This window comes from Stegodyphus dumicola, chromosome 6, assembly GCF_044657685.1.
Source record: "Stegodyphus dumicola isolate Sdum_Otavi_A_Nest chromosome 6, ASM4465768v1".
NCBI lineage: Eukaryota > Metazoa > Arthropoda > Arachnida > Araneae > Eresidae > Stegodyphus > Stegodyphus dumicola.
Genome location: NC_140773.1, coordinates 87,352,859 through 87,375,974, shown reverse-complemented (window position 1 = coordinate 87,375,974; position 23,116 = coordinate 87,352,859). Strand labels below are relative to the sequence as shown.

The 23,116-nt window shown below is 32.6% G+C and overlaps 1 protein-coding gene across 1 annotated transcript; it reads right to left on the bottom strand.

Annotated features, from left to right (window-relative positions):
* Positions 1–8,782: 8,782 nt before the first annotated feature.
* LOC118188368 (uncharacterized) lies at positions 8,783–21,971 on the bottom strand. The gene is made up of 5 exons (XM_035358784.2): positions 21,734–21,971; positions 16,642–16,774; positions 14,378–14,544; positions 11,920–12,067; positions 8,783–9,085 (listed from the first exon to the last, which is right to left on the bottom strand). The coding sequence occupies exons 1-5, from the start codon at positions 21,783–21,785 to the stop codon at positions 8,845–8,847; spliced, it is 741 nt and encodes a 246-aa protein (XP_035214675.1). The 5' UTR covers positions 21,786–21,971; the 3' UTR covers positions 8,783–8,844.
* Positions 21,972–23,116: the final 1,145 nt, after the last annotated feature.

Sequence of the window (23,116 nt, the reverse complement as noted above, 5' to 3'; positions counted from 1 at the left end):
GCACTGATAAAAATATCATAAGGATTATGAGCCCAGATATGCGCTTTTCACTAAATAATTATAATGCATTATTTGGGAATGTAAATAGTAAACGTGTTTTACAAAGGAAATTATGTAAACTAGAGCATTTTTATGCAGCAATTTCCAGACGTAATACATAGATAATAAAGATCTAAGATGTCTAGAAACCAGACTTCGCGAATTTAATTTCTCTTGCATCGAAATTGATGAGCTAATTTCTCTCACTCAATTCTGTTTGAAACAAACACATTTTGTTTTCCAAAATAAATATTACAAGCAAACTGAGGGATTAGCCATGGGAAGCCCCCTCAGTCCCATCCTGGCTGATATCTACATGCATTATTATGAATCAAAATTGTTTGAAACTTTAAACTTCCCGGCATGGTTCCGCTACGTAGACGATACTTTTACTCTGTTTGAAGGTAATAAAGATGATTTAAATAAAGTTGTTTCAACAATGAATTCTATTGATCCTGCTATTCAGTTCACTTTTGAACTTGAGACTTGCAATTCTCTTCCGTTTCTCGACATTCTGGTCACACGTAACACATCCAACTTTAGTACTACGGTTTACCGTAAACCTTCATCGGTTTGCCTTCCACCACACTTTAAATCATGTCATCCGACTAAACAAAAGTTAGTTTCCTTTTATTCCTATGTTTTCCGTGCTCTTCAAGTTTGCTCCTCCAAACTAGCCCTTGATGAAGAACTAAATTATTTAAAAGCAGTAGCTGTTGACAGAGGCTTTCCACCGAACATTATTAATCAAGCAGTTAAAAAATTTTCATCTCAACACACTAAAAGCCACACTCTTATTTTAGGAGATTATAAAAATTCTGTTGTTATTCCCTTCTTTCCATCAATTAGCTATAAAGTTGCACATATTTTGCAGAAATTTAACTTTCGGGTTGTTTACTCTCCCATCAATAAAACTCCAACTTCTAAACTCAAGGACCCCATTCCGGATATGAATTCCTGGGGTATTTATAGGATTCCTTGCCAGTGCGGTTTAATTTACATTGGCCAACCTAAGAGAGCCTTAAAATTTCGCGTCAAAGAACATGAAGCATATGTTAGAAAAAAGGAAACACAGAAGTCTTCTGTTGCTCAACATTGTTGGTCCGAAAACCACACTTTCAGTTTTTCTGCTGCCAAAATTATTCAAAAAACATCTTCCATTGGAGAACTGGATTTTCTAGAGGCATTTCACATTCATAAAAATCTTTCTGTTCTAGTTAACGATCCTAATTCCAATCCAAATTTGCCTTCGGTCTTTAAAGAAATTATGTTTTAGTTCTGGTTTCGCCAACAGATGGCGCCATTTGCTTATTCTTGTCCAGGCCTTTCTTATCTTATCTAATCATTATTTCCTATCTGGTTCATTTGCGGTTTTGCAGCTGAAGATGGTGGTTCGGTAAAACAATCGAAACTAGTCCTGTGAAAAAATTTTTGTAAATATAACGCTGATTTTTGTTGTTTGACTTCTGAATTAGTATTTATTCGGCGTGTTATTGTGTCTTAAACGTATATTTATATATGTTATTTATATGTTATGTATATGTTATTTTATATGTTATTTATATGTTATGTATATGTTATTTATATGTTATGTATATTTATATGTTATTTGTGAAACCAATATCGTTGTTTTTCATACGCTGTCACTTACCGCGTGTTATTCTACGATATGCTATGGCTGATGTTGTTTAATGAGCTAAAGTTATTTAAAGAAAATGAATAGTCAGTCACGATGACATCTTCTCGGTTATAAAAAAATATTATAGAACTTCTTTAATCCAAAATTTCGTCACTCCAGAACCTTGCCACTCCATAATTCCACCTGTTAAAAATATACCTCAAGAAGGTATGGTTTCAGCAAGATGAAATAACAACATCTAAGGATTGAAAATTTACCGAATTTTTATTATTTATAATTCAGTAGAACTGCCAGTTAAAACAAGTTTATTTGTAATTTAAAGGTATTCCTTCCAAACAATGTGTTATAAGAGTAAATAGTATAAATAGACGTTTTATTCTAAACATGCTAGGCATTATAAACGTTTACCTACAATAAACTGTATTCTTAATATAAAAACAATTTTAAAAAATTTGTGATATATTTAGAGAAATTTTTATGCAGAATACAAGTCGTTACTACGAAGCAAATTGAGGAAATCTGCATTAGCGTTCATTCATTTATCAGCACGTTTTAAAATGGAGGCTCGAAGAATACATAATTAAACTCTACTTAAGTTTATATTTGCGATTTTTTTGAAAAAAAAAATTTCACAGCAGGGGAGAAAATTCTTATGTTCTACACGAGCTCGTCTGGTAGTCATTTGAAAATTATTTGTATTTTAATATATATTATACCCTATTCGTATATTGTTTCTGTTGAAACTAAACTAAACTAAACTCTGTGGCGCAACAGCACTAGTGGGCCACGGCCTGCAGTGCCCAGAAATCTGCTTCCTTGACTTTGGGCCCCGGATTGCATCAGCATATGCCCTGGGCAAGTGGTCAGCTTGTCGCAGGAACCCAGTGTTTAGTCCCCAAGCGCACTTGGTACTCATTCTATCGACCCAATTAAGGGATGAAAGTTTGATTCAACCTTGCGCAGCCCGGGAATTGAACCCCGGACTTGTGGTGTAGCTACCCGACACGGTAGCTACTTCTTCTGTTGAAACTATCTCAGTTATATCTCATTTCAGGCTTTTCTAAATGAAACGTTTCTGAAAATGATCTCATTTCACTCCTTATTTTGGGTTCGAAGAAATGAGTTCCCATTTCGTGTTTTCCATTCAGTATTAATGCAAAGACGGGAAGGATATAACTGTCGTTGTGATGTAGAATAAATTAATGTCAGTCACATTGATGGTCTGCTTTCTAAACATTGTATTCAGATATTGTTTAGATACAATGTTAATGTCACTCTATTGATACCTGAGGAAGAGAATAGGAAAATGTTTTTTTTTTTGAAATATTAGCAGTGGTAAAATGTGTGCTATTACGTGCTATTTTTTCACAAAATGTTATTCCTTAAAAAATCATTTTAGCCTCTCTCTTTCTTTTAATACCTACTGCTGTCTTCCTGCCAAAAAGAACTCTTTCCCACCAACTGTAATAAAAGGCGAAAACAGAATGAAAGCCTGAATTAGCTTGATGTTTATGTTCTTGACAAACAATCACAAAAGAAACAGCTTCTAGTGGCATGATATTTGTACCAACTCTAGAGTGTCGGAACTGGGAGAGGCTGAATTGGGGCATCACGAAATATCCTAATTCCTTCTTGAAGACCGATTTAAATTTTGTTCCAGTTTTTGATCAAAGTTGGTTCCGAGATGCTTCGATTTTTTGTCTTTATTAAAAACTGAACTTTCTCCTTGCGCAGTTGCCAAAAGATTAGTTAAAGATGATTTCAGTGTTTGCAGAATTTCGAAATCAGCATATTATCTACCTTGTTTTTACGGATGCACTCAAATAATTCCTTGATTTTCTTTGTAATTATAACTTTACTGATTTTATTAAAATTCTGTTGCTTTTATCATTCTTGATTTTTGAGATCAGAATCAAAAGGATACTGTAGAAAATCTAAATAAGCAGTTATTTATCTTTTATAAGATGTATCAACGTTTGTACATTAAACTAAAGTTCGTTTGTGAATACCGTTTGAAATATTGCGTGTACGTGAGAGTGAGGTCGCGCCTAGACTGTCGGCATTTTCGCTCAAAATCCCTATTTGCATTACGGCGGCCGTCTGTGCATTTCGTAATGTGATGTTAAATTGCTTAAGAAAATAAAGCGCCCCCGACTGCGAAATACAGTTAATTATCTGGTTCTTAACAGTAATAAACATCTAAATTTCGAATATTCGTTGCCGGATATGTAAAGTATGAAGTGACAATGATGTGAATGTAAGTAAGTGCAGAAACAAGTGTCATTATATGAGAAAGGTTAAGACATTGATATCGACATGAACACCATCTAGAATGTGACTATTGCACATGGCGGCAGTTCTATGAGGAAGGTGTCTAAAAAACTCGTTCTTCGTTGCGATAAATTTTAAACCGGCAAGAAAATTATGTCGAAAATTGAGAATAAAATCCTGAAAATAAATGTGTTTCTGAAATGTATTTAATTATTTCGTTTTAATGTTATAATGGGCCTTACTTTATTAAAAAAAATAAATAAAATTTAAAAAAATCCCCGAAAACAAACAAACAAACAAAAAAAATCTAAAAAGAAAAAAAAAATTGAGTATTTAAAACTATTGTTTGAATTTTCTGTCCATTAAGCACGAATGTCAGTGTAACATCAGACATAGCTAAGTTAACGCTTTGCATCTTTTGAGTGACAAACGTGAAAATAAAAATCATGATCTCGTTAACATAAAATAAGAAAGCATTTGTCTTTGAGGGGGAAAAAATCACAGATTCATTTCTATTTTTGTTGCGGAAGACGAATTAGAGAAGTCGAAGGATAATTCCTTGGAACTTTAGCAGTTTATTCCAAAACTCAATCTCTAAAATACAATTCCAAATAATTTGATAATTTTGCTCACAACTGCTGTAATTGTATTGTAAAGGGAGATCCAAACTGATGGTGATTAAAAATCGCTTACAAGCTACAGGTGAGACCTCGCATTCATGTAAGTTTTTGCTATGTAGGAAACAACAAAGTAGCTGGTTTCGATACTATTATAGATGATAAAAATAACATTTTAGAATGTTGGTATTAAGTTTTACTTCAGAAATAAACATAATACTTGAATTTATTTGCGCATCCATCGTATTTCATTTTGCGACATTTTTTGTGAATCCTAAGAAATTCGGTTAAAATCTCTCCAGGAAAATCACCCATTATTTAATATTAAATGATTAGTGCTGCCATCTATGAGAAGTACGGCTATTTATTCCTTTTACTAAAAATGACAACCGACTAGAGCTACATGGTAAGATTCTGAGAAATATAATGCTACGCTAAATTTCGTTCAATAAAGCATTCTTATATCATAAAAAGTCCTCAGCTTAACTCCAGAAATTAAAAAAAACAGGCAATTTAGTTTCCATAAATATAAGAAATAAAAATGTTAGTAATAGACCAAGCTCATTCAAATTTTGCTTGTTTCAACTTGAAGATCTTCGTAAATTGTGTAGTACCAAGCTAAACAGATAGAATTTTTTTTAAAGCCTTGTTCGATGTGCAGAATCAAAATGCAACTGCTAATTTTATGACTTCGTATATGGTCTGAAATATAGTTCATTTAAATCTCATATAGAAAAGAAATATTTCTTTCTTTAATTTATTTTTTTTTAATTCTGCAATTTACATAGCATATTTCTTTCCAATGTATATTTATTTATTTATCCCCAGTCCAAAGCCCAATGTGAGAAGGAATCATTGAATTTCTCTCTATTTACTGTTTTGATGTAACTGGTAGCACATCCAACTATCACTGGAAAATCATGATTTGAATCTCGCATAATTGATTTTTCACGTTAGTTGCCCTTAGAAGCATTATGCTTCTACAAACTGAGTCCAGAAAGCCAATGTTTCATTAGAACCAATTGATGCTTTATCTCATACCAGAGCCGGAGAACACAAACTGAGTCAATTTTCTCACTTCTTAAAATTTGCTGATTAGAATGTAAACAATAAAGACGAAAATAAATTCTGACTTCTCAAATTATCTAGTAAAACATTTCTGTTGTCGCCTTTTACCTTCGGGCCTGTAAGCGCATGTTTATATTGCTTAATTATTAATTCACCGCTGGCAAAATCATCTTATTCAAAAAAATCTTTTTCTCTTTTTATTTTCTTTCTTAAAGTGTTGAAAATCATGGAGTATACTAGGAGCCCAGAATTTTTCGTTTTTCGTTAGTAACCAGCGATATAACTTAAGTACTCTAGTTACGCCACTGATTACAACAATTTTTAATTTCTCGAAATATGTCAAAACTAGAATTTCTTCGGATTGTTACATGTTCATTTAGAAATTAAATTTTTTCCTTAAGTTTTCTTTTATTTTCAGATATTTTTTATTCCCAATATTCATATTTCATTGCTTAATTTCCGAAACACCACTAGTTGAATTATATTCTTTGCAGGAGACATACTTTACAGAACATCCACTGTTCTCAAGTTGGAGTAACCGCAAATTTAGAATTTAGAAATCCTTTCTGTAGACAGATTTTACGAGTGTATTAGCGTGTACGCCGAATCTATGAACAGGGTTTTCATACAAAATAATTTTGTTTTATATAAACTAGATTCCGGACAGGAATAATTATTATCATTATTTATGTGACCATATAAATACCCATCGGAAGTTTCTAGGCTACATAATGTCTTTATTTAATGTACACCCATGCCCAAAATTATCTTTACATGCATTAAATAACAGCTTTCTCAGAAACTGGGAACTGTAATTTTATGAATTTGTGTGGAATGATCCATAACATCATAATGCATAAATGCAATGCAATGGAAATATTAACCATTGCATTTATTAGTGATATAAAACTGTAATATGAAACAGTAGAAATGGTAATAATATATTACAAGAAGAGTTCAGAAAAAATTAAGGCTTATGAATTAAATATACAATGTAGTCTTCCCTGACTTGTACTTACATATCACAATGTGTTTTCATGCTGGTAATAACGTTCTTAGTTACATTTTGGGAAATTAAGTTCCACCACTCCATTAATGCGGTAATCAGAGCATTTTCATCTCTAGGAGGAGAATGTTTTCTTGCAACTGCTCTCCCATAGGTCCTCTATAGAGTTATTAAAATGGATGATCAGATTACTGTTGGCCACGATATTCGCTCAGTGTCAGTTCAAGTATTTCATCAACGAGGTTTGCCCCATGTGGATGAGCATTATCGGTCATAAATAAAAAAGTCAGATCCATATATACCTCAGAAAAGGCTTACATAAGGTTCTAAAACCTCATTTCCAATATATCTGGCCAGTCAAAGATCCGGTGTTGAAAACGTGTTATCATGTAAGTCAATCGATCGTTACTCCTTTCCATATCATCATACCAGAGGGTTACCGAAGCAGTACTTTCCTTAATATTCGAAGGAGTATTTTGCATTCATGACTCCTTCCAGGTGGAAACAAATTTAGAATTAAACGTTAAACTAAACCTGGATTCATCAGGAAAGAACACATGAGATAATTGATGTTTACTTCAGTTCTGTTATTCTTTGCATTAATTAAACTGCACTAATTACATTCACCCTATTTCATTGTGAAGAAAGTGAAACATTTAGCTTCTGCTTTCTAACAAATGGCTTCTTCTTTAAGCCTTCTGTATCGAGTTTACCGTAATACAACAGTTCCAGTGACGGCTGCAAATTTTGAAATTACTTGCCGAGCAGTAAACTTCCTATAATCACGGGGAGTTACTGACAGATATCGATCCTTGCGGAGCAATTTTTATACGTTTACGGCCTTATCCACTCCTCCTTCCAACAGTTCCAGAGTTATGAAGTTGTTTCAGTAATAAGAGGTCTATCTGAAGAAATTCACACATCTCAACGCTTTCATAACTGTAACGGCCTGCTTTCAAACGGCTGAAAATACTCCCCTTAACCGGATTCTTCCATATCAAACCGATTTAGAGAGACCCCTTTTGCTTCACGTACTTTTGAGTATACGGCACAATCATCTGCGGTTGAAAGGCTTGTTGGAAAAAGGTAAAACACAATACGTTTATGTTAAATTAATTGCATTTAAAAGTGGAAAAAAAAGCTGCTATTTACAGCGGAAAAAATATAAATTGATGTTCACACAGATGCAGTCTCTTTACCTTTTCACTTTCACAGATCGTTCACTAAAAATTAAACGAAATTGCGGATGAACGATGGATACTTACCAAGCAGAAAATATGTGTGAATTACCAGTATCTGACAATGGCATTTAAAACGTAGATGGGGAATGAATGGTATGATGGCTTTTCGGATAAATCTCACTTTTATTTGCAGTACCCTGCTGAATGCACCTGTGTCGGGTGCTAGTGAACGAACAATGAAATGAATCCTGCAACGATGCTTTGCTTTACCGATCGGACAGCAGACACTGTATTATGGGAGCCACCAATCCAAGTAGACATTCGGTACCTAGAACAGCAAACTTTATGTATCTAGGTGCTAGAGCTTGTTATTTTCATCTTATCGTCAGGGCATATCTGGGTCCTTTTAGCAAAAGCATGTGACACACAGTACAGTAATACATGGATATCCGCTGTATTTCACTACTTCCATGGCATGCGCATTAATCTGTTCTGTTTGCCTGTTCAACATAACTAGTCCATCACCTCACATTCTAACGGGCCGTACACTGCTTATGGTTAAGGTAAATGAAGTTTGAAAAAGCTTGCCCTAGCTTCCTAAACTCACATCCAACGCCTGTTTCTCTGTTACCGGTCATGTAACAGCAGTTATTGTTCCGCGTGATGATTTGGTAAGTATACGAAACATTGATTTCTTAACGTTCTACATTTCGAACAGAGATATGGTTGTAACCATTTCACCGCTGTACCGTAAGTTGCCTGTGTAATAAATAAGTCTTTGATAGCTCATTTATTTTGTTAAGCTGCCCTTTTTTTTAATAAGCAGCATTGTACAAAGCACTTTTTATGGCAATCCGACGAACTTCGTTGATGACAAGATATGTCATAAAATTTAAGCTAAAAAGATAATTACAGGAAACAAAATAAAGAAAACATTTCATTAGCAAGCGCAAACGTGAAATTCATTACAAATAATTTTATTGAAATACAAGCATTAACTTTCAGATATAATATACAATAAATTTAAAACAAGAACGTGAAAAAATACAAAGCAATAATAACTGCAAAGGAGTAAACAATGCGTTGAGCGCTGCTGACACACGATGTTGAAATGCTCGGAAATGTTGAATCAATATCTGTACAGAAGTCGTAAAGCTGCCTACCAGATGCTTTCATAAGAACTTTGAAAACGATGTTTGCTGAGTCGCCGCTACACTTAGATCCTATGATGTCTTTTGAACAAGAAATGTATTTAGATACAGGGCTAAAAGAAGAACAATAGTAACAATACTGAAGGAAAATTATTAAATAAAAATAAGTGAAAGTTTTGGGATTTTATATTTCGCCAAAGGTTTTTTTTTAACGTTTTGTGGGTTACCTTTATTTATTAAACATCATGTTCTTCGTAGTTAAACCATAAAGATCAATTCAACAGCAATATCACAAAATTAATTAAAAAGGGCATGTCTTTAGAATTTCCGATACACAGTCTCACGCGCTGGAGGTAAAAACCTTTTTTTTTTTTTTTTTTTTCATACAGTGTTGCCACTGCTAGCTTTAAAATCGTTGAGTTTCTTAAAGAAAAATTCGGTAAAGTTTTACAAAATATGAAATAGATAATAAAACAAGTTCCAAATTAGAGCGTCCAGATGCCATGTTCAGGGGCAGGATTATTTTATTCAAAATTGGATGGCTCTAGGTACCGTTGTTTTATCACAATGAAAGAAATATACATATATTTATGCAGATTATTCATTACTTAAATATAATGCAGGACTTTAACATTTGGTAGCAGCAGTTTGAAAAGTGATACGCCGTTTATAGAGATTTGACGCAAAATGCCAAAACGAAATTAATAACCCTACTGGACTAATAACTCTAATAAACAATACAAATTTATACAGAAAAATCTAAGATCCTTTCTTGGAGAATTTATGATTAAAGGATATCTTTAATTTCAAGTTCAAGTTTCTGAAACCAAATCTCTTATAAAATGCTTTTTATGTATGGCACAAGATCAGACTCCCACAGAAACGCTTTTCCAGTAAGATAGCTTTTCTGACATCTTTAACGTCTTTTATGTTATGGAAGAATTATTCACAAATAAATATATCATTGGAAAATCAAGAAATAACTTTATTTGATATGTTTGCTAACATGGATAAAAAAATGCCTCAAAATAAAATGAAAATCCTGATTCCATCTAGTTTTTCTTTTGTTGTAGCAACATGGCCTTAAACAGAAAAATTGATATGAATGGATTAGTGATGTTAAGACTTTATTGGAAAATAATCAACAATTTTAAATCGTAGTAACAAATACTAATTATACATTTAAAGAAGGCTAAATTTTTATAATTAAATATTGTTTAACCTTACTTAAATGTTTAATATCGACAAAAGTTGGATATGAAGAGATTTATTGTGTGTGTGCAGATTTTGGATGTGAGAGTTTAAAAGCCATACTGTAAACAATACGTTAACATTGAATCATATGTCACAAAATGTACCACATAGCGCAAGAGATGCAGCTTTAATTAGCGTAGATTTTATTTTAGCTGAAGCTCTTTTAGTGATTCTACATACATTATAGTCTTTTTAAGCTACAGTTATACGAAAGAAATGCAGCACGAACAGGAAAAAAGCTAATGAATTTTCGAGAACTTATTAGTAGCTAACAGTGAAGCTCTCTTTCACAAAAGTTAAAAAAAAAATTGTAACAATAAAAAAAATCGGAAAGTGTTTAGATTTTAAAGATGGCCCAGGAGATTTCTTAAGGTTCTTATGAACCCGCTGAGCTTGCAGTCTACAAGTCTCTTATAGTCAAGTTGTACTCTTCTAATCCATTTCTTTTTGTCATTTCATAAGGTATTTCTTCCGCCTTCCTAGCGTGCCTTCGTGGTGTAGTTGTTCTGCACGCTGGGCCGGTATTCCAGAGGTCCGTGGTTCGATTCCCGGCGAAGGCGTTGTTAATGTTCCATCTCTCCGGCTTTTACAATTAACCTAATGTCTCTACAACTTTATTATGGAGGCACTTAATAGCTGGGGCACCGTTGCCAGGCTTGCTGGATTTGCATATATTGAAAGAAACTGCGGTAAACGTTCTTCAGGAGTACAGCATTTTGCTTCAAAATCGTAAAGAGAACAATCATATAAATTTATTCTTAGAATGATTATCAATAATTTCCATCAGAACGAAAGAAACTAACTTCCATTTGAAAGTATGTTTATTGGCTGCTTTTCAGAATAAATACCAGCAAAAATAGAATATACATGTATATGTTACCGCTAAAGCTGGGAAAGTCGTTAATGAGCACATTATCCAGTTAATCTGCAGATTAACTTATCCACTCCGTTCACGTGCAGAATCAACAATTTACCCCATTTTACTTAGGGAATGCCCTCATTACAACTTCCATACCGTCAAAGTTCAAAAGTTTGTTTCTTTGATGATTGATGACTGATTCTAGTTTATTGATTGTTTGATGGTATTAACTTGATTTAGATATCGAAAAATAAATAAATAAATAAATACGATTATGTTAATTTAACCCTCTCAGCGTTACGGACGGAAAATTCCGTAAAGAACGGTGGCTTTCGTATTTATTACCTATAAAAGTTTCTGCCAGCGTTAAATGAGTTCGATTTTGGATTGGATGTATATTGAAAGAAAAGGAATCAAGGTATAAAGTGAGAGAGTCGTTTTATTCATGACATTTGGAGGAACTTTAAAATTTCAGAACTAAACATGCAACGCTTGGAGTGTTAAGCGTACAGAAACTATGCTGCTGTTGTTCCAGCAATAATCTTATTTTCACTTTAACGAGTGCCTAGTAGGTAATATGCTGATTATTTAAGTCATTTGAGAAATGAAACAATTTTCGTCACCTTAATATACTCATTAGCTAGATAATCTGTAGAATAACTGATTTCTGCACTTTAGCAGTAACATATACATGGAGTAAATAATTTTTTGCTTTTTCTTCAGTAAAACATGTTAAACTGCGCCAACTGAAAGACATTATTTTCCTTTCATTTTCATGTTTGTACATTACCAATAACTAATACCCTTTCTGAAAAGCACAATATGAAAACTTACCAGCAAGCAGCAATATATATATGTTCGTTATTTCCAGAAAAGTTCCGCAAAACTTCAAATTCAGGATCTTCTGGCATTTTGGAGTAGAGGTAACAGTTTCGAATATTGTCCAAGTGTTTCTCTATGCAAGGTAAGTATGTAAGATAGTCTGAAATAAAAATTGAGTTCCTGAATAGTAAAACTATTCATATTGTTCAAAGATTACGTTTACAACATTTACCTTATATAATTTTTAGCTATTTTTGAGACTTTAAAATGAATCTTGACTCAGTCTTTCATCCCTTACGTGAGTTCATAAAATGAGTACGAAGTTCGCTTGAGGACTTAACATCGGGGGGCCGGCGACAAGCTGACCACTTACTTGTCCCGAGCATATGCTCATGCATCCAGGGGCCCACGGTCAGGAAAGGAGATATCGAGGCACTGCAGACTATGCCCACTAGGGCTGTTGAGCCAATGCGTTTTTTTTAATGAATCTGTTACATAAAGCACATAGCATTCTCTCAATTTTTGCAAAGCAAATTTTAAGCATTTTCTACTACCTGGCTGTGGTAATATTTTAGGTTTCGAAGGATATGGAATGTTGCTTAGACTTAAAAAAAAAAGTAAAAAGTAAGTAAAAAAAAATCATGGCATATACAATGGGGATCTGGGCGCTTTGTGTGTTTTTTTTTTTTTTCCTCAGTCCTTTAAATCTAAAAAACGATAGCTCATCCTGTTACACACGGTATTATATAATATCTGGCATAAAGGCAGGTAAAGAGAACCAAATAAGCAGCCTTTGTAATGGAATGCATGCGTGGAAATGGCTCGCTGAAGTAGTAAAGGCTGCGGTTGAGAACAGTAAAAAAAAGCGGTACGCTGGAGCAAATACGTATTCTCCGTGCGTATGCCTGGTTACACAAAATGAATTTTAATGAAGGAGGCCCTGATGAATACAGATTTGTTCAGAAAAAACGCGAACTATTCTCGAGTAAATAGCTGCCGGATCCCGTAACAGTGCGAGAAGAGATTACTTTGCAGTTTCAAGCGTGATGTAAGCAGGAGAATACATCACAGAGCTCTCGCGGTGGAAGAAGCTGTAATGCGTAACTCTGCTACAAGCACGGAAGCTGTAGGACGTGAGGTTCTGTTTTAGGCAACCAAACTTGTGAAGGAATTTTAATGAGGGAAAAATGCATCCATGTCTTTTGCAGAGAGCAGTCATTGAAACCGGGTGATTATCCTCTGCAAGTTAACTTTGCCGGCTCTTCACTACAGCAGGCTGCAGCCAATCCTGACTTAATTTCGTACTTGTTATTATTTATTACCATTAGACAAGTTATAAATTTCATCAATTTTAGTTTATCCATTATCTCGGATTTAAAGACAGAAGTGCTGGCTTCTCCAAGCACGAGCTGGTGCCATCTGTTAAACTTTATTTGGATTTGAAAAGGTTACCTGTCTCTGTGGTACTTACAAGACATAGGGATAATTCTCTTATTGTCTCTTTAGATTTCTGGTATAATTGTATGCTCTCGAAGAAGACCAAATCCAACAAAGCATTTTTTTTTTTTTTTTTTTTTTTTTTTTTTTTTTTTTCAAATCACATTCGGAGTTTTGGAAAATAATCATAATTTATATGCGATACTAAGATAAACAAGTTTTATTTGGTTTAAAAAATTTTAATTAATAGCTTTCGAAAGACACTGCTCTAAAAATGCACCGCACAACGATACTTTAGTTTTATTTTAATACGGAAATCGATATTATAAAATGTGACGAAATTTTTGATGTGACGTAGATGATGATGATGAAGCTGGTACGTGAACGTAGCGGGATAGTTGTGGCCGGTTGGTATAATTCTTCAGTTTTAGTATTACTATAGAAAACATATATATAGCTAGATTGATGCAAGAGATGCTCCACTTATTCAATAACTGCAAATGTACTTTTCACTTATTCACAGCAATATTATCGGATTTCTTATACTCACAGCAATATAATTGGATTTCTTATACTCACAGCAATATAATTGGATTTCTTATACTCACAGCAACGTAACTGGAGAGAAATAAACGTAGCGAACTATACATTAGCAGGGCAGAGACAAGCAATGAGAAGAACAACATTATGTTACTGACAGATTAAGAATGGTGAAGTTGCTGCATTTTTCAAAACATGATTCTCATATATCTCATTACTACTTTTTAATTAACAGTAATGATTTCATAATTATTGGATAAATGATTTTGCCATTTTGTCATTGCTTTTACTTTTACCATTATAAAAGTCATGCTTTCCATACGCTACATAAAAATCCTATAGCAAGGATTAGTTTTAAAATAACGCGCTTTAAAAATATTTATTATAAACATTTTACTATTTTTAGAAAACGGAAAAAAAATAAAATTAGAAAGAAGACTTCAGTTCAAATTAAAGTTAAAATTTTATCTTCCATGAATAATTTTAAAGTTACCTTTTCTGAAATTGGGATCTCTCACGTAGTTTCCTTCCTTACATAAAAGTTGAGATAGAGCTTGTGACCTACTGATTTGGAGAGAGATGCGTAGCTTTTCATCAGACGATATGCAAGATGTGTACCGTAAGAAGTCAGAAGAGCAACTTTGTCCAGCTTCAGCTTCGCTGGAAAAGAATAAATTGCTATTAGTGCTTTCCCTAGATAATTAATTTTCAGTTTTGTGACGACATGTTCTAATTAAAATATAGATATAAAAATACAAAGAAACTTCTCTAAGACGATCACCCATGGTTCCACATGATCTTAGTCCTTTGCAGGAATAGATGTTAATTACTAATGTGCATTCAAGTTTTCAGAAATGATGAACATTTTCAGGGATGATTTTCCCAGAAAGGTAATCATCATATGAAAATTCAATATATTTATAAATATATGATGGCCATAAAAATTCTTCCCTTATATAGAACCACTAGCTGCCTGGATTTGTCAGCTCAACCACTCGAAATAAAATTTCAGATATTGTTATTTGAAGGTATGCACTGCAGATTGCGAGGATTTAAAACAATAGAGCTGTCATGGTTACGGTTACAGATAAAACATTTCGAAGCAACACTCATTTGTTTCTTGCGCAAATTGACCAGCGCACTGAGAAACCACAAGGACCATAATGCACAAAAATTGCCGGCACACAACATTTGCAAAGGACCAATGACAACACAAAAGAGAAGAAAGGGGAAAACTTTCATTGGATATGCAAGTTTTCAATGTGCCTACCTTCGCAGATGATAATGCGTTGCATGTGATGGATTGTTGACAGCGATGATGAACGTAACATTGCAGGAGGAATTTGTATAACTTCGCGTTTTATAGTGTCTTTCGCGTTTTATAGTGTCTGACGCGAATATCTTCATTAAAGATTGAAGTGGATGTGATGAAAACAGATTTCAGATATCCCCAGAACCAGAAATCCTTTGGAGGAAGAAAGGGGATCGAGGGGGCAACGGGACTGTTAGATTTTAGGAAATAACTCTATCTTGAAATTTATTCCCTCTGAAAACTTGTGCTTCCAATAAAATCTTTTTATGTCTTCTAGCTTGTGTTATCATTGGTCCTTCATAGGGGCCTTCTCTGAAAATGTTTTACGCCGGCAATTTTCGTTGTATGTGTATCATTCCATAACATTTATGGCTTTTCAATGCACTGATCAATTTGCGCAGGGAAAACATGTTGACGTTCAGAAATTTTGAAATGTTTTCACTGTAACCGTAACCCCGAGTTCTCTATTGTTTTAAATGATCACAATCTCGAGCACATATCTCGAGCTATATTCAAATAACAATATCTGAAATTTCCTTTCTTTAGTTGAACGGATAAGCCGCTAGAATTTCATGTACAGGAAAATTTTACGACCACCCTGTATTTACAATAGATGAAGGACTTTTCATATATTAAGTTGCATAACATTGTTACCCCTATTTTCCGTGCAAGACAGAAAGGAAACAATACTTACCCAAGAAAATAATAATATCTGATTTCACCATGAATTTCTGAACTACTGCAAGAGCTGCAAATTCTGATGTATTTTTGCATTAGTGGCAATAACTGTTGAAAATCCGCAGACTACTCAATATGGTAATTAGCCTTTTTGACTTACAATCAGATTCAGAGACTTCGAATTCAGATTCAGAGACAATCGAATCAGATCGAAATGAACGATGATAAATTGAAGTCTTAATATTCATTGCTATGTTTATAATGTAACAGAATATGCATAATTTTTCTCGATTTCAATTTAGTGATATGAGTACACTTTTGCAGTACTATATTGGCAACATTGATGTCTCAGATATTATTTTAGATTAATTTCGACAGCATTATTTTCTCAAAATGAATGACGATATGGTTAGAAATCATTGAACGAGGAAAGCAAGCAGATAACGTAAAGGCTGGTAATTCGGTCCGGGGTACGGATCCAGCAAAGAGCTGGCCGTATTTGGGGATTTTCTTTTTTCTCATCGTTTAACGTGAATACGAAGAGAGTGTTCTTCAGAAAGTCCTTCCTGAAGGAATCCCTCCTTATAGCTAGGTTATCCTTGTGTCTTCTTCTATATTCAAATAACCTACTTAATCAAACGTATATAAACGCAAATAACCGTTAGCAAATAAGAAGGGTATGTTTTCAGAATTAGTGTAAGGTATTCATTAACCCTTGAAGTTAAATTCAGTTATTTCTTTAATTTTTTTTTCCGAATTTAACTTACCTACAGAGCTTATCTAGTTCTTCTTCAGGTGCAAAAGGTGGCTTACTTAAGGTGGTGAATGTTGCTAAACTCTGTATGCAGCTGGCAGTTCGATTATCAGGACAAGGAATATCTGTAGCAATAGTTCTTTGAACTGAAAAAATAAATAAATACACACACCGTTATTTTAAATTATGACTTTCTTGTACGGCCTATTAAATCATACACATTTTTCGCTGCGCTTCATTTAAAAATATTTTTCTCGAATTTCATTAGTAATATATTTCTCATTCAATCAATTCAGTTCTCACTTCGCGAAAAGGCAAAAATACATAAGAAGTCAAAACATCTTCATTAAAAATTATCAAATACAGAAGAGCCTAAACCACCAGACACATTTGAGAACAGTTAAAAGTTTTTGCAACTAAATTTAGAGTTTCTGAGCGATAACGAGCAATTTGGCTAGCGGGCACGAAGACAAAATTTTCGGTGCATGAAACTGAAAGCTTACTTTTGGTTCGACTGAGCAAAAAGGACACTAAAGTTTTTGAACAAACTGACTTAATTCACTATTCTTCTAACAGCTCCTAATGTAAACAAGTGGCGGTCTCGTTAGGCTTAGTACCATTTAAACAACTTTTAAATTAAGACACAATAACACGCCGAATAAATACTAATTCAGAAGTCAAACAAAAAAAATCAGCGTTATATTTTCACAATTTTCACAGTGTAAATGTTATTGTCTAATAGAGTTGAAAATCTAGGAACTAAATATTTAGCTAATGGATACGAGGCAGTACCTAAATTTGATACAATATAGCGGAAAGGAATACCACTTTTATGGATTTTGGGAAAAGCATATAATCTAGCACAATTCGCAACAGATGGGATAAGCGAATGTTTTAAGTTGCTTGAAATGATTTGTGAAGATTTGATCGCAGTTTGTATTTTTGACAAGTCCGAAGATGAAGGATCTTTAGGGATTGGATTATACGGTCCTTCGTTTAAGAGTTTAGCGACACCATCGATGTAAGTGTTCTTTTCCATGACGACTATCTGGCCACCTGTGAAAACTGTGAAAATATAACGCTGATTTTTGTTGTTTGATTTCTGAATTAGAACTTTTAAATTGTTGATAATCTACAACTATTGCATTAAGATTAACTAAAGGCATAAAAACCTTAACCATAAGATAAGAACGGCATCATATAATCACTTTTAAAGCAAAAAAATTCACAATTTACCAACATACAGTAAAAAACTAAGCTCGCCGAGCCGGGTTTACAAAATAGCAAATTTTTAATTAATTATTATCTTTCCTTTGCATTTTTATTAGTCCTTTTGAAGAATCAAACGTATATTTTGTAAAAAGTCATTTAATAGAATTATCAGTAGTTTTCTTTACAATCATTTCTTTCCCGAGACAACACTTCTCTGACAAAGAAATGTTCAATTACAGTACTGACACAGATTTTTCAATATTCGACATATTTTTCTCTTTAACAATTGTTATACGTATCTAAATGCTCATTTAAAATTAAAAGCTTGTGATTATTTCTTTTACTATAAATTTATTAATAATATTTTCACTTGTCATTTTGATATAATAATAATGTTAGCTATTTTTAGAATTAACAATATAAATAAAGTGTTTCAAACTGAAAAAAAAATATTTGCTTGCAAAATTGTTCACTCTTAAAACACAAATACGTATTACACATACTTGATATGAAAAATAGGAAAGTTCATTGCGCAATACATCTTTTAGTGTATTTTCAATAAATGTATGTACTTCAGAGTGAAAGTCAGTTCGTGGTAATCACGCTCTAGTTCCTTCACAGTTTTTACAGAGATTTCAGAAAAAAAAAAAAAAAGAACTGCATGTTGAGTTTTCTAATATAACAAAAGCAAAAATTCCGTTGGTGCATTATCCAGAACAACAAAATTCGGAACTCATCAAATCTGAAGACCTGATAATTCTTAAACATTACACAAGGATGTTGACATTTAGATAAATAGGCAAAGATGATGAAAGTTATGATTATAACTGAATACATTTGAGAAGGATGGAGAGTCATTAAGAATTTTTTAAGAAGAAGAGAAAAATGTGCAGTGCCCTCGTCGGGAATCGAACCTTGCTAACCGTTATGCCACGACGGAATGCTGGGAGGAGGGAGAAAATACCTTACATACTTTAGCCCTTTTAAAGGGCGATTGGGGATTAGGGAACCCAATCGCCAAATCCTGGTATGAAGAATCATCCTTCACTTTTTTTTTTTTTTACTTCGGGCATCATTGTTAGAGTCATTAGATTAGTTTTGAAGCGGAAGACGTGAAATGTGTGCAATGCCCTTGCCGGAACTCAAACCTAGACCTTTCGAATGCGCGCCGAGTGTGCTAACCGTTACACCATGCATGCTGGAAGGAGGCAGAAAACACCTTATAAGGAAAACAGTTTTTGGTGTTCTTCCTGTTAGCCAACAGAAAATAACAACACTGCATTTAAGTAATATCTGTTAATTTTGTTTTAAACATTTTGAACATTAGAAGCATTTTATTCCAATTATAAAATAGAAATTCAAATACGAGTAATTTTACCAATATATTGCAAATAATAAATTAATCAACAAACATTCAACATTCCGCAATTTTTCTCTATTATTTGATCGATAATCTCTATTATTAAATAATGAATAATTTATATGTATGCGTATGCATATTCCTCACAGTGTAGAAAAATGGAGGCCTCTAGAGCCGCCATGTTTTGAACATTATAGTATTCGAGCCGAACATGTACACTTGAGAGCTCGAGTTTCGAATTGTTTTCTATTTATAGTATGTTTTGTACTAATTTGATGACATTTTAATTAATAAATTTGAAGATTTAAAAGCAATTTCTATTCTTGCCACTAGAAAAAGCGTAAGAATTTATATTTAAACTTGAATTAAGAAATTCCTTAATTAAACAAATTTGTTGCCGCTATGTGAAAAAAAAAATTTATCTTCGAAGAACCAGTGTGTTACCCTTAGACAAAATGTAAGATAATTTATTTATTTATTTGTTTACTTATTTCTCAGAGTTGATCTATATGCTACTGATGAACAAATTAAGCGATATAAAATCAATAAACATAATTTTTCATCTCTTATTATTAATCACTAGCTGAACTTACAAAATTACACTAGCTGGGCTTATTAAAATTATTATGTTTTTTTTCCCTTTTTTAACTACTATATTAGGCGGCTGACCGCAGGTAATACAGAAAAAAGTTTAAATATTCCAAGAATTACTAGAATATGATTTAAAGGCAAGAAAAAATAACTGCTTGATACTTCTGAAAGCGTAATGAAACAAGTATGATTGTGCAGCGTTATCTTTATTGAACTAGTTAACATTAAACCGGGGAAGAAATATTACTAAATTGATATTCATTGACATGAACTAGAAAGTATACCAATGAAAGCTTAAAACTAGATATCTTTTTAGATTTCTTCATTTAAGTTATTTCAAAATAGTTAAAACTAATGTTATAAACATTTAATCTTTAGTAGAACTTATGTCTAAAAGATTTATTTGACTTTCGCTGAATTATGGGGCAGTATTTACCAGTTTAGTATAACTTCTCTTGTTTTAGTGCTTTAGAGGGTATATTAATTTCATTTGATTGGATTACTTGATTATTGGCAAAAAACCGTTAGGGTTATGAAAAGGATAAATATTCATAAATGGTTAAATTAATTCTAAAATTATTAGTGAAGAAAAATGACGAGGAAGTTACTTAATCATTTATAATAATGAATAATTATAACTTACAATAAATAACTATAAAACGCTATAATATAACGAATATCTTTTTTATGCCGCTTTAATGATGAAGAGGAAAAGTATTTTAGATAGCAAAATTAAATCACCAAGGGATTTAGTTTATTTTTACTATGAAATTATTTTATCATGTAAAAATACAAATCTTTTATGTGAAAAATTTTAAAATACGAGTAATATATTTATTTAATTGATGAAATTATCTATTGTTGTTGTTGTTTGTTGTTGCAAATGCTCACTTGTCTGACCTATGCTCAGCCCAAACCCACGAAATTTCTCGTGGCAAGGAGCGCAAGTTTACGCCTGTAGTTGGCAACAGCCTTGAGCACCTTACAGGTGACAGTGCGATTTAGCTCAGTTCCACCCTTCCCCCAGTTTTATGGAGATGCTGTATTCTTTACGGCAGGTACTTTGAGCAGATGAAAAATTAGATACTGTAAATAGGAAGTAGGAAATGTACATATTAATTGCTCTGAAATATTAATGCAATATATAAATTAGCAATAAATTTCTTAAATTAATTTTTATAGTATTACATTTCTATTTGGTTTTGTGATGTATGCTTTGTTTTCTTGCAACAGCAAAAAAAAAGTTAGTAAATCAAAATTATTTGTACACATAAAATATGAAACTAATAATTAGTTTAGAAAATAAATATATGTACTTAACTGATATCTTATATAAAGTTAAACAGCTAAAATTATGAAAAAACGAGAAAGAGATAGCAGAATTCTTTTAAATTTAAAAATTTTAATAAATTTTAAAAATTTTCGTATGTAATGTACTTTCGTACTTTCGAAAATCGAAATTCATAATTCTTTTCTATTTATCTAGAATTACATTTTCCTGAAATTATTCATTGCATGAGGAATAATAATATGGATAATCCATTACACGATGATAATAACAGAACTATAAATGTCCAGTAAGAAATGGATAATGACATACTCTTTCATAGGGCTGGAATTCCTTAACGAAACCTTAAGGAAAAGTATGCCATTTGAGGAAAGTGTTTATACTTTTTGGATTTAGGCAAAATACATAGAAAATTCAGTTTCTATCAATATTAACCTCCTAATTAAGATACATTAATGCTTTCATTAAGAATATTATTAAACCTTTTAAAACTTAGTTTTATATTAACTTTAAAATTGCATATTAATATATATGTATTTAGTTCTTATTATTTAAACATTTATAAATAAATAATAATTCAGTTTAAATTCTGAAATCAAAATGGAATAAATTCTACTTTTCCTACTTATCAAATTTGAAAAAATTGTACTTAACAGCAAAAAAGAACATATCCAGCGAACATCACCACTTTTCTTAATACTTGCATGATGTATTCGGAGCAAATTATAACTGAAAACTGAAGATATTATTTAATGGTTCCTCTGAAGCTACTGTCAACTTCTGAAACGCAATAAATTTTCAATTTTGTTCAAACATAAAAAGCACAAGCCGACGAATACAGCAGCTCTATCATATCCTGCGCTGATTCAACATCTGTGATGCTCGAATCTTACATACTGGAAACAGCTGGTACTGGAACTTCCAGCACTGTATGACAAAGCATATTTCCCGATGCTCTAGCATTGAGGAGAGGTAAAACAAAAAGAAAATTTGCGAAATATGCGAATATTGCAGAATCGGGAGACAGACGGCATTAATTGTTCTGCCTGGCTAATTTCCTATTTTCATTCTTTCTCTGCAGGAATTTCCCAGTTATGCAAATACATCAATATTGCTTTTATTCGCCCAATATTTCTTTGTATATTTATAGGAAATGATATAAATATACATTAAATTTTCATATAATTTCGATCAGAATACTTCAAAAGGATTATTTTATGACGCGAAATCTTGACAATTTCAGTTCAATTCAGTATGGATTTCGTTCTGTAGATTTTATGAATAATGACAATATTACGTTGGTGTACTTTTAGAGTTTAAATAATGCATCATGTTTTTATTCTTCATTTTCATAGTATTTATTCATCTGTAGACAAAACAGCAAAAAAATGCGTAAACATATTTTGCGTATCTGAAATATAGCGTAATATGTGGTATTTTTAAAATGTGAACGATGAAGAATGAATAGAGTTACCGGACGCCAGGTACTTGTAAGTAAGATTGGGATTGAAAATTGCCCAGTGTATGTAAATGAAAGTGACTGTTCGTCTAATTTATCGCTTTCGCTAATAAATGTACCAACTCCTGTGGAAAATAATTTTTTTCATTCCAACAATATTTGATCTCCAAAAAATAACAGTTACGGGTGTCAATAGTAAAGAAACTTGGAAGTAAATCCCAAATACTTATGTGATGATTTTACAAACCTATAAAATAAAGAAATAATTTATAAGCAAAATATTAACTAAAGAAAAATGTGCGGTAATGAAAGCGAAACAAGAGTCCAGCCATCCACTTTATCTTCAGGTTAAATGTACTTTAAAATCTGACATACTGCTATCTATTTTGTAATACTTTGAATATTTTGTTATTCTTACTGTATCGCGAACAAACTAGCTGCATGTTTGTTTTACGTGGTTTTCTCTATGTGTTATATACTAGCTAAATTAGTAGTCCTTGAAACCTAGAATACTTAAGAACTATGTGGAGACATTTCAAAGTTCCCGTACGTAATGACAAGTCCAAATACGAGTTAAA